Source organism: Falco naumanni, chromosome 3 (genome assembly GCF_017639655.2).
Source record: "Falco naumanni isolate bFalNau1 chromosome 3, bFalNau1.pat, whole genome shotgun sequence".
Taxonomy (NCBI): Eukaryota; Metazoa; Chordata; class Aves; order Falconiformes; family Falconidae; genus Falco; species Falco naumanni.
The window spans coordinates 18232905-18246389 of NC_054056.1; the positions used below are offsets into that span (position 1 = coordinate 18232905).

The 13485-nt window shown below is 38.0% G+C and overlaps 1 protein-coding gene and 1 long non-coding RNA gene across 3 annotated transcripts in view; one reads left to right on the plus strand and one right to left on the minus strand.

Annotated features, from left to right (window-relative positions):
• LOC121085649 overlaps positions 1-13485 on the plus strand; it is a 65502-nt gene that overhangs the window by 32501 nt on the left and 19516 nt on the right. The gene's annotated exons all lie outside the window — the stretch shown is intronic.
• The window catches only part of SLC9A3 (solute carrier family 9 member A3), a 53160-nt gene that overhangs the window by 17557 nt on the left and 22118 nt on the right, over positions 1-13485 (minus strand). The window contains exons 2-6 of the mRNA XM_040588523.1: positions 9991-10293; positions 4739-4899; positions 2622-2700; positions 1640-1817; positions 544-764 (exon numbers count right to left, since the gene is read on the minus strand). Coding sequence (XP_040444457.1) covers positions 544-764; positions 1640-1817; positions 2622-2700; positions 4739-4899; positions 9991-10293 — 942 coding nt within the window. The remainder of the gene's footprint in view (positions 1-543; positions 765-1639; positions 1818-2621; positions 2701-4738; positions 4900-9990; positions 10294-13485) is intronic.

The following is a 13485-nucleotide window of genomic DNA, read 5'->3' on the forward strand; positions in this document are numbered from 1 at the left end:
TGCCACAGTCTTATTTACTCAGTTTTTCACCAGTCCCTGAGAATTATTTCTTAAGCCAGAGAACTCTGGTGTAACTATTATAGTTTGATACCACTGTGTGTCTCAAACCTGAAGTCAACCGTAAAATCAGCTTAGGACAATCGCTCTATTACCAAATTGAAAGCGCTGAAGGAAAGAGACGTCTGACAGGACTCACATCTTTTTTAGGCTGCAAGTTAAAGAACAAAGTCTGTTTCAATGGGAGATTTTACCAATACCATGTGCTGGGTCAACAAAGGTTAGCCACCGAGTGATTCATGTCAATGCTGGGCTAGTCATATCCTCACATTTCATCAGAAGTGAAATCCTGCTATAGTTTCAGCATATGATGAAGCTTTGCTATAGAAATCTACCCTTCTAACTCAAAACCATCCATAACTTCAACAAAAATAAAATTAATATTTTAAAAGGAAAAAGTCTAGAGCTCCAATTTTTATTTTTTGCAAAAGAATGTGATTGTATCACAAATACAATGCAAAGACAGGAAGAAGATCATCCCCTTACCAATAACTCTATATACTGAGATGAAGACCAGAGTTAACACAATAAATGCTGTATTCCAAGTCCAGATGTCTGGATTCACAGCTGAAATTCCCAGGAACATGAAGATGATAGTTTCTGCTCCACTGGCCATCATTTTCATGGTGTATCTTACAGTTGTAGAAGATTGTTCAGATATGTTAGCCTTGACATACTTCTGACAGCAGATGCCACAGAAGGTTATCCTAGAAAAAAGAAAGAAGCAACCTTTCAGAAAATAGTTGTTGTAACATTTAATACTATTTCCATCTCTTTATCACACAGTGAGAAAACCCCACCATTCATTCCTAAGAAAAAATACGCTCAGGAGCCATTGCAGAAATCCAATATAGGTAAAAAGTGTATCTCAGACATCCATCCTGAGGTGACCCCAACAAGTTTGAAAACAGCCTTCTATTAGATTGTAATAGACCTTCATTCTCTTCACGTTACCACACTGTTTTACATGCAAAATTTTAAATCTTGTTTAGATTAGACATAAACTAATGATCAGTTTGCAGTAAGATTTTCAGATCATGGCTATACTCACTGTAGCATCTACAGACATGACAAGCAAAACACGAAGAAAGGTATGCCAGCGATCAATGGATACTAAAAGAAGAAAGATCACAGAGGCACTTGAGCCAAAACAGGCACGCTTTAAGCAAACCTTAGCAGGCCAGTCAAGACAGTGAGAGCAGCAAATAATCAACATTCATTTAATGCCTTAGAAAATCATTGTTTTAATTACAAATTATAAGGAAAGGTGTCAGTACAAAGGGACAAAGGTTAGATAATGAAATAATATTAATCACAAAGAGGAAAGAGTCAAGTCTGTACTTTGCACAAGAAGTTCCTGTGTTGCACAGCAGATACTGCAAAACTTGCATTCTTTTTCCAGGCTGAATGACAGTATTTGCAGACTATGATCTACTGCAGCATGAAGATAATACACAGCATAAGTTTCATAACTGTTATACTCTATACCTGTGCTATATAATTCAGGTCTTCCTTGTCAACGTTTTTAAAAACCATATGCCCTCCTCAGCCTCTTCAAAGGCAGTAATAAAAAGAGACTTACGCAAGGATAGCGGAAAGAGAAAGCATCTCTGCCGTGAGGTAGGACAGGTAGGAAACGATAAATACAAATCCAGGTTCAATGATTCTCACGTGCTTGGTGAAACGACTGACCAGTGAGAGCAAGAATGCAAAGAAAATGCCAACCAGTGTCCCACCCAGGCTCACCACGAAGAATGACACTGAAAAACAAACCCAAACACAGCTTAAACAGTAGAAATATAAATGGTTTGAACTAGTTCTACTGTATGGCCAGCAAATCAAAGAAAATTTTGATGGAAGTATCAAAAATTATTTCTAAAATGCAACAACATTAATTGATTTTCAGCACTTGGTACATGAATGTAGAATTATGTAGAAAAATACAAGGTTGCTTTCTGTTAAGCTTCACTATTTTATGCTTATTCAAAACCCAACAATTGTTTCTTCCAAAATTTTTTTCCCCATGTCCTGTGAACAAATGTTTTTCCAAAAGCGTATTATAGATTATGCCAAAGTCACTGCTAAAAGATTGATTCATAAGATAATGTAGTATGATGTCATGCTTGGAACAGAAAACAGTGACTAAATTTTTAGGTAAATAACATTACTTGGTAGTCACTGGCAAATGTTAACTTGATGGCAATTGGTGTTAAGGAGTGAGAATGCCCATATGCAACCTCAACTTTTCTGGAATGCAGGCAGAGCACAGGCTGAAACCAAGGACACATAAAATACAAAGAAAACATGTATAGCTGTCAAGTTTGGTGGTGTTAACAACTGAACTCTGCAACTGTTCAGTCTCCTCAGAAGAAAACAAATCTGTTTCCCACATACTCAGGAATATTCACTTATTTATCTTCTTAAGACATTTGTCTATGGAGTGTGGGAATTATGAGCGACAAGGGAAAGGACTGAAAAATCAGTTACTGATAGCATAATAATATTCTGTTTACAAGTCTCCGTATGTACATCAATGATGTGATACAAAATACAATTCTACGCACCTATGCCTTTGACACATTCGATCCCCGTCACATTCTCTGGGCCTATTGTAACAAAAGTTTCAAACACATTGTACAGCACCTGAAAAGAAAAGTAGACTAACTTAATATTTACTCCTGAATTAAGCCAATTAAAATAATCTCATTATGGGCCACAACATTATAACTTCTGAAATTATGTATGACTGGGGGGGGAATTTTGTGTGGAGGGAGAAGATTTTGCAGAATTTTAATTTTTCAAAATTGAAAATATGCAGCAGAGCAAGAAGAAACAAAAACTTAAAAAAAAACAATTTCAATTTCTTATTTCAATGATTTCTATCTATAAGAAGCACTGTCACATCTAGATGTGTTTTCTAAAGCACTTCTCACTCTAAAATCCAGGTACTTTTCAGTTTTGTTTAATCACCTGTATAAGATAAGTAAGATACTTAATGAGAAAATAGTAAGATGCTAATAAGATACTGGATTGAAATAGGTTGGACATAGGTAAAATAAGTTGAACATGAAATATATTAAACTGTAATAGCTGTACTAAAGCTTTTAAAATAACCATCTAACAGTGAAAATGCTGAAAGTAAAGAATTCATTTTATCCATACCCCTGCCTAAGGAGGTTTGTATGAGCATCATTCTTGACACACATCTGTCTAATCTATTCTTAACTCCTTCAGTGGAGAACTTTACTATCATTTTCTCAGCTTTCCTTGTTGCAGCTAAGCTTGTTAATTCTTATCATATTTACCCCAGTCACGACATGCAGGTTACTTTGTTCTGTAACAGTAGTCTTTTAGATATTTACATTTAAAGAATGCTACATCATCCCATTTCTTCTGTCCTCCAGTCCCTCCTTTTTCAAGATAAGAACCCCAGTTGTTTCAAACTTTCTCACAGGCTGTGCTTTCTGACTCTTGATCATGCTTACTCTTCTCTTCTGGGTTTTCTTCAACAATCAATCAAACTTTATTTGTAGAGCAAATGTTTGTACTAATTTCACAGTTACAAAAACACCTTTCCCTCTGAAAGTCAATAATGTTGATACTTGACTTCATCAAGGGTTTATTTTAGTATCTGTTTCTGGTACCCCAAAAGTACTATTGAGACTGATATCTAAAAGCAATTAGGTTTCTCTGGAGGCCCTAAATGGAATTTTCAAACTCATGTGAACCATTAGGCTGATGCCTGTGACCCTGCAGTGTCTTGCTGCCTTGGTTGCAAAAAATCAAGCCTCTGAGCCTGATGGACATGTCTTACCCTCCTTTGGAGATATGCAGGAGCAGGAGTAGGGGATGATCCAATAAGCTGATTGAAGCTGTATAGCAACTTGTCTGCACAGCGTTTTTCTGCCATAGGCCTTCCTAGACCCCTGCCCACTAGCACCGTACTACAAAACTACTGACTATTTTATTCTGAGAAAAAATTTGTGTAGAAGGAAAAGGCGTTTCAATCAACATAAAAACATCAGTAGAAATCTGGGATTGTTTGAAGTCTATCAAAGTCTATTCAATTTTCCTTTTCTTCCTAAATGACAAAACCCCAGAAGTCAACATGTTACCAAAAAAACCCCAAACCAGGAACTTTCTAAAATGTGCCACAATTTTTCCCAAATTGGCTCTTTGTTATCTATCTGTTTGATAAACATCTGATTGAAAATAAAAGTGATGGAACAGGCATATGCACTTTGGCAAGTATTCTTCCTCTCACTGGCTATTTATATGCATGCCTCAGATATATTATGGGCACAACGGAAAAATGCAGAAAAGAGTACATGCATTACAAACAACTGCAAAGAAAGGCTTTAAATCCCTGGAACTAACTTCAGTAAGTCATGAAAGCCCTATTTGAACAGCAAAGACATGTAAAACATACACACATGAAACATCATCCAACTGAGGACTGTATATTTTTATGTGATTTACAGGCTCCAAATAGTATTCATGCTCAGAAATGTAATCTTTACAATACAGTGTTTGTAAGCAAGACAGAGAACGCTATGAGCTATGCTACACTAGCCTGCAAGCAGATATATTCAGATGATACAGGATTTGATTTAAGGGGAAAATATGCCTCAGAAGAAACCCTCTAGAGTTTGCATGACGTTGGGATATATAATCTACTTACCACAGTTACAGCATCATTCAGAAGCGATTCTCCAAAAACAATGATGAATAGAACTTCGTTGACATGGACTTCTTCAAACACTGCCAGAACAGCTACAGGATCCACAGCAGCAATCAAGCTGCCAAACAGGAGGAAGTCCAGCAGTCCAGTTTTCAGGTGACCTTCAAAAACAAAACCAAGTATAAGCATCTGTAATCATCTGTATTACTATAGATACAATGGACCGTGATATTGCAGATAATGCAAAATCCTTGAAAGAGATCCTAAGGCATCAGCTGGAAAGCTTGGAACAGAAACTGCTTGACAAATTCTGCGTAGTGTCACCCTGTATCCAACAAGGTTTGTTGGATCCTGTATTGGCCCACGTAGATCAGAGCTGATTCTGGGAGCAGGACAGTCCTGGTCTTATGGCAAGGCACTCAAGTATTTCCAGACGTAAACTAGCTTCGTACTTGTGTGTGGTTTGAGTAAATTATCTCAGGAGAACTAACAAAATAGTGAGAGGCACATACCAGTACTCCCGAATCAAATGTTCCAAAATACTTCATGCCACAGGCCAAATTTGACTCTACTAAGAACTGCTGCAGTGGAGCTCAACTGCACTCAGTGCAGTCGAACACCACTTGTGGCCTCCTTGTTCAAGCAGACATTCATTAGTAAGTGCAGTTAGGCCACTTGTTCCCAAATTATGAGTCATGAGGCCACTGTTAAATTGTCTGCAATTAGACTATAAAAACAGATGAAGGACTAAAATGTGCCTCAATGTGCTTGTGTTGTAGCCCCTTAGGAATTTTGGCAATTATTTCAAAAGTCTTGGAACTGCAAAACTCTGGTGACAAAGTAGCACGGTATTTATTTAATTTTTTAAATCTTCTTTTAGTTATGAAGGTTATTTTGTTCAGTTATGAGAACAGACCAAGACAAACATGGCTATTGTTTTAAAAGTAATGGAAAAGGGAGAGCCACAAAGATCACTTTGCTCAACATCCTTGCAAAATTTACCCTCTTCATGCAATGAAGAGTGGTACTTCCAGTCATTTTTTCTGTGGAACAGATTTTTGAAAGGGTAGAGAAGAGGAAAATTACCTGTGTGTTCACTAACAGGTGGAGGAGGAAGCAAGGCTCATTAAGAGGTGATGAAGCCCAAAATTGTATAAGGAAGAACAAAGAAGGAATATGTTGAGAGTTCATTCATTAGGACACATGCAGAGGTCCATGCCCAAAATTAATAGACAGTTGTATCAGGCATGATTTCTACAGGTGAGGGAGAAATCCATCTCATCAAATGATTAGGAAGCATGAGCCAGACAGTGACAGCCAGCAGGCGCAGCCAAAGGATCAGCACTACCTGTAACGTACTTCCAGAAAAGCATGGCCACTCTGCTAGCAAGAACTTGTTACCAGATAGCCTCTCAAATCCAGAATGTTTAGCGCTTGGGAGGTAATTGAACAGAAACTAGATTCCAAGTATTTTTGATACAAAATGGCATGGGTGTATTTACCCACCAGGACACTTACATGGGCAGCCAGAGACAGCAGTAGACAACACCCTGTTGTATGGGATAATGGCCAATAATGGGGCAGGGGCGGGGGTGAGTGTGTGACCTGCAGAACTACCTATTTTCTTAGCTGCTCTGCGGCAATCAGAGCATCTACCATGTTTTCCATGCAGTTTGTAGGGACCCTGGTAAGGCCCTGAAAACAGAAATTCATAGTTCACAGAGATATAACTACTTTATACTTTCAAAAAGATAAATACTCCTGTTCGCTCTTGGACATGCTGCGCTGTGAATGAGGACTGGATCTCTCCATTTCAGTGTGAGAGAGGGGTTGAACCAGTGAGCCGAAGTCTGTGCCAAAAATGCTGAGAACAGCCTTGAACCTGAATCTAAGTAATGGTTCCATCAAATGTTGCTGTCCTCCCAAGCTTAAGGAAGGAACAAGCCCAATGACAATAATTACCAGATATCAGGGTACAATAGAACGTAAGCTTTTAAAATAAATTGGCTCACTGAGATTGCTTATCTTTTTTATATGTTACCAATTATAATCATTGGTACATTCTTTGAAGACTTGCAAAGCTAGTGAGCAAATATTTATGGAAAGGTTAAGACATCTGTAATTCCTACAAAGCAGTGTCAAGAGGCATGGGGCTTCTAAATCAGACTTCTGTTTGGAAATAACTTGCATCATTGGTCTAAGTGATACATGACCATTGCTTCCTTCAGCTCATCAGAGTTTGGAATGACTAGGAATGACACCTGAGCAAGGTAAGTTCGCTGGGCCCAGTTTAAGATGTCTACACATACTCAGCATGTTGTCATTATGACCTAGATGGTACAGGAAAAACCCTTCTAAATATTAGTCACAACCACAATTATCCCACAGAGAAATGCTGCATGCGTTACTTCTCCAGCAGATGGTGAACAGTTAGTGCTATCAGCCAGGAAGATATAGGGTTAGATCCTTCCTTCTATTCTGTGAAAGCAGACTGGTATGGCTGTTAGGTAATAGTTAAGGTGCTGATCTTTTAATTTCACTTCTCAAGATGGATCTCCTTTTTATTATCACCATCTCTCTTTTTCTTCTTCAAATTATAGTATCTGTAAGGATACTGAATGCAAACAGAGAGCTGCTTTTATGTTTATTTATGTAGTAAATTATGTAATCCAGTTTGGGTTATGCACTCTCATATTGATGGACAGTACCACAGGGTCATTCAGTGGTAAAGCTGGAAGTAATTTGGTTTTAGTTCATCTTAGTCTTTAGTGGATATACACTCCTATATTTTAAACATATTACTTTTTGCATTAATCACTTCATTTGTAGAAAAAGTGGGGTAGAAACAAAAACATGCCATAGAACTACAACTAGAGGCTGCTGTGAACTCTTCTAGAAATTGAGCAACTTGGCATTCTCTTATCTTCAGCAAGCAAGTAACAGCAGCAAAGCTTTTTGCAAAGCGTGATGTCAGATCTTGCTGACATCTTGGAGGTCAACCCAATGTATTTAATGGATTAGTAAGTATGTGTCGTGGATATTTCAAAGTCTTCCTTAGTTTTGCTGGAGAATGACACAGTTTGAATCAGGGACAGGCTTCTCTGGCCCTTTCCACAGCTGAAATTAGAACTCTAGTAGGTTATAATAGGTCTTGGTGGTAAAGATAGTTCCCCACAGAATACCAGTTAAATGTTTAGAATGAGCACTAAGTTCACCAGGCATGTCAATTTATTGTTTGCCTTTGTTAACATCCCTATTCTTAGCTTGTAGAGCTTTAGCTGTGAGCTGTGGTAGAGACTGATTCTCCTGTTTAACTGTTAAGCTCAGGGTTCTAGTATATACTGTCACTGAAAGATTTGCATAATGATGAAGCAGAACATGTAGCCATTAAATCCAAGTCTTACAGTTAGTCAAGAATTGTTTACAGATTGGGAGGAGAGCAAGAGATCAATGTATTTTTCACTGAAAATAAATTTTGAGAAAACACTGGACTTTTCCATTTCATATGTCATAGAGAGGTCAATGCTTTTCCTTTAATGATTCTTACCAAAGTATTTTTAAAAGTAATTGTTATTCATTAACATCATCAGAACAGGATGCTAATAAAATATTTTTGGTCATAGTTTTTAAATTGTGCCAAGCAGCTTGGATATTTAAAGAGATAAATCCTTGCCCAATCTGTTGCAATAGCAATATCCCTTTGTCATCTTTCTTGTTCCTGAAAACCTGTTTTTAACTATAATGTGAAACTGTAGATGCAATATATTGTGCCTGCAGGCTGAAAGCACATAAAACACCTTACCTACCTATTAAAGTCAATACTATCTGCATCTGAGCTGTCACCTCTGTGCCTTCTAAAGAAAAATTGTTACTTATAAAATGTGAGTTATAGTAAGGCAAATACCTAACGTGTAAACTCAATCTATCATAGATGTCTATATTTCAAATATCTGCAGTTACGTAAGATGAGTCTCACATGAACAAGTCTATGGCCTAGTTCTTCCAGACTGGGATCTTTCAAACAAGGACAACACAGGTTTTCCTTAAAATGGATTGAACAGATGTCCCAACCCTACGCTTCATTTCAAAGAACCCAGCCCCCAGTTCTGCTGCTTCCCTGAGCTGGATAGTGGGAGCAGTTTTTGAGGCTGGAAAACTACAATGTTACCTTCTGTAATAATAAGCTAAGAGTTTAATTCTTCATCACAAAAATGTTCTCTGCAACATCTACAACTTCTGACGTTTGAGGCACTCTTTTTATCTGGACTGAAAAGGAGGCCTGCGGTAAATTACTTGGGAGTGAGTTTTGCACAGCTATGGTTAGAGAAGAGCTGGTAAGCAGCTGTTTAGCCTTTCACATGGCCCACCCTGCACTGTGGTCCCTGTGGTCCCTGGCCACCCGCGCCCGGGGCTCTCAGCAGCAGGTGGGCAGAGCACACAGGCGCAGCTGCACACGCTGCCTGCACTGCTCTCAGCAGCCCTCAGAGGTGCCTTGTAACTCCTCTCTAGAACTCAGTAACCTAGTTTTGGCCTAGAAGGGCTCTCGAGATTCTTCAGTAGACACTAAAAAAAGCATCCTGTTTTGATACAGAGTGCCTGTTTCAGAATACATGCAATCCACATACAACGTGAATTACTGTTCTTCAGACGGCAGTACATAGCTCAAGCGCGTGCCACACCTGCTGAGATTTAAGAATTGCTGTTCTGTGCCTCATCTAGCAGCCCCATGCCCTTAGAACTGTAGTATAATTAAGACAGTGCATCTTACATGCGCTACTTGCCTCTGTAACCTTTCAGTTACAATTTCCAGCCTCAGAACACAGAGCAGAGATGTATCCTGCATACACACCCACTGAGGAACCATTGTTTACTTAATATTAAAGCTGAATGAAAGAAGGCAGTTCCATTTCACATTAACTTCAAAGGTTTCTATCACAGTAGAAAAGAAACAAGCCCTTCAGAATGTATTTTTGTCCATATGTCCATTAGCAGGATGAATCCTGAGCTTCATCTTGAGAGTGCGCACACACATTTATAGCAGGGAAGTATGACAGACACAGGTTCAAGGCCCTTTTGTGCTTGCTTTAGAGAGGATTTCTCAGATAATTCTCCAATTTGATAAAAATATTACAAATTGCTCATATTAAAATTGGATTTTTCTGCTAAAAAGAGTGTTAAGCTGCAAAGGATCACCCACCTAACAGATGGCATAGGGTAGCATTCACAACTGCAACTTCACAGATCAAACTTACCCATTATTCCTGTCCGATAGACACCGTAGAGAGATAAACCAGTTGTGGCAGCATTCCAGACTGTTCCGATGACAGCATACAAAAGAATGGAACCAAGATTTCCAAAGAACAATCTATTTGGCATAAAATATCCAGCATCCAAAACAATGGGGGGCAGCAGATAGAAAAAAAATACAGTTGGTGTAAGGGCAAAGGAGGCAATGTGATCTGCAGCCCATACAATGCCACCAAGGAAGAGACCAAGAACAATCAGTAGAGCACTCTCTGGAACCACACGAGTGACTTTGTGGGACAAGTGGAAAACTGCAAGGAAAGAGGAAAACAGTTTGTCAGAATTGTACTGCAGGAACAATTTGAGCAACAACTGTTGTTAGCTGGCAATTCTGGCTGTACACAATTTTCCTACTTTCACTGTTATTAGACCCAAAAGCATGCATGGAATGCACAGGATACAGACAGTGTCAGAACCTAGCCACTTACAGAATAAACTAAAATAGGTTGATTTTCAGATTTTATCCAGCATATTTCAACTTATATGAAACCAATATTCCATAACATTTATCTCCTTTTTTTGAATTACCTTCTCCATAGAAGATCTGTTTAGGGAAGGACTGTGTTCTGTGCAAAGCAGTAAGTGCAAGACTGGAAAAAAAATGGTTGAAGTGCTGGAAATGTATGACTTTATGGTCTATTTCTGTATCTAAAAATCCACATCTAACCTCCCAACATTTTTCTTTAAACATTATCTGTGTACCAGCAGGTTTCTTGTAGGATAGGAGAAGAGTGCTGAAAGAACTAGTTTCAAGACAATTCTTTTTAAATTTATGAAGAATAATATATGACAATGTAGCTTGCAGCAGGAGCAGAATGGAGCCGATACCATGGGAAATTCCTTTGGGGCCTTTTCCTCAAAATCTTCTTAACAAGGATTTCAGTTAATTCAGAGGCTCTCTGGAAGAATGGGGGCTTTCGTGGTGGCTTCTTAATATATAGACATATTCATGGGAAATGGTTCTGCAACAAGCTACTTTCTTTTGTATAAAGTATAGAGTATACTGTATCTTACAGTAGTATGTCAAATCTATTAATAATGATGAACAGCATCTATGCTATCTATTATAGAAAACCATGTAACGGTATGGTATGGTAAGGCTGTTAAACTAGTCGATAATTAGAGGGAGAGAAATTTATAGACTGCTATGAGCACATCTAAAGAGACAGAAAGGTGGCAAGGCCAAGACAGAAAAACCAGACTGTTTAAGATGACAGAAACACCAGTAAGACTGCAAATATATATGACAACATATATTTATAGTGCACTTGTTATGCATCAGATAAAGAAAAAAAAAGCAGACAGAATATAACAGGGAGAAGTCAAGTCTACAAGGAAAGATGAAATGTGATAAAAGAGGAGGTGGCAAAGGCATTTGGTAATAAGGAAGCACAGATGTGCCAATTTACTTTCCTGGGATTTCTGTGAGCTTTTCTTTCAGTTTATCTTAAATATTGATGTGTCCCAGATGGTCTGAACCCTGGCACTTCATGATACTGACCCAATAAACAGGATTTTATTTATACAGCTTTGTGCTGAAAAGGTGAGTTTCACTTCAGGAGAAAATTCCACTAAAAGCTACCAAGTTTCTCCCAGTTTGAACATCACCCTGGAACTGCGTTGAAGGTTTTACAATGTTAATACAACTTAGCTCAAAACTAGTTTGGGCAAGAAGCCATCACTAAGAATTCCAGCCTTTTAAGGTATAGTAGAAGAACTTTTCCCATCACTACATAGAGATCTTAGACCAGGTTACTTTACTAAAAGACCATTGTTTTTTTCCTCGCAGTCAAGTATTTGTCCTAGTCAAACATTTACTAGTTACCTTTTAGACCGTTTTAAGGGCCCCATTCCTGAACTGTCTGTCTTCATCTTGGCTGCATCTTCACAGGCAATGTTAAAGCATCACCCACCACAGCAGCCCCACAATGAGATGGTTCCTACTAGTTGTAAAACCTCTATGCCTCATCAGAATAGAAAACATGAAAGGAAAGATGACAATGGCCTGCCCATACCAACAATAAGCATGAATGTAGATGTCCCTAAGTGTTTGTAGGCAAGATTTGAAAACTAAGCCATGTTAGAAGACAGCTTTGAAGTGGGATTAATACAACAGCAGTCACACTTGAAAGCGAACTGCATTCAGTGAAGCTGGCTAAACCATGCCATTTTTCTGTATCATGTGTCATGTAATCAACAGCTGAATAACACTTCACAGAAACAAACACTGTGGGTTTTCCCAGTTCCCTCTTCATAATAAAATCTCTTGGGCTTGCATTAAAAAAACAAAAAACAAACAAAAAACAAAACAACATCAAATAAAGAAAAACAAACTAGCTGCTATTCCATGTGTAGAAATTGTCACATTTATCTTCTCAGAAGTCTTTCCTACTGGTCATTCTTGATGCCTTGAATTTCCAGTGAGTGAATTATCAACTATTTTATCACCTCACATAGTAGGGATTATCTCCTTATCCCTGAAAATGAATGTTGCTGAGCTAGTCTTACTAACCCAAGTCTGTTTTTCCTACTCTTGTGTTTGCAGATAAGCCAAGACTACAAGAAGTTAAAGTTAAAAATTTAAAATAAACCCGTGAAGGCTTTTCAGAACTAGACATTTGAAAACACACCTGAAGTCCAGCTAAAATTTCATATTCTGTACAATTCTCACCTTTACAACCAAAACCAATCTCTCACAGCAAGTGCTGGGAAGCCAGCCTGATTTTGGTTATAGCCCTGTCTCCTCCCAGAAATTGCATGTTCCCAGTGAATCAGCTACATCATATCTGCCTGTGCCCCCGTTTAACTCCAGTCGACTGATTATCTGTACCAGATTTTAATACTACCCGCAATAAATTCTTCCACTCTATTAGTTTAGGAATGCAGGCTGTGGACAGGAAAGTTATTGCATGAACAGGGCTCTAAAGAAGTCTTCTCCTTTTTTTGCATTTGGCCCAAGCAAAATCTGAACACTAGAACGTATCTGGTTTAAGGTAACTGCCTAGCTAACTCTCCAGGCAGATAGTACGTAATATGATTAGCAGAATCCTAGTGTCTATAAACATAGAAATACGTAAAAGGAAAATAACACAACTGATTAAATTCAATTAAATATCTTTAGACTAAGATGTAATTGGAACTTAGATTGATGTTTTAAGTTCATACTTGCACTTGCAGTGATCAATTATTTTTTTTCTGGTTATGCACAGAAGATATATTCAAGCAAGATTATGCATTATGAGTAGTTATTACATTTATAAGAATTTATAGTGATAGATTAATTTCAAATTCACTCTTCAATGTTTTTTTAATGATTCATTATCCTGAGGTTAGGTCTGTAGTTTATTGAGTGTGTTACAAACTGATATAATGATAGTACATTAATTTCACGAAGTTCGCCTTTACTTGCTTAGGAGAGATACAGAATTAGTCTCACAAAATTA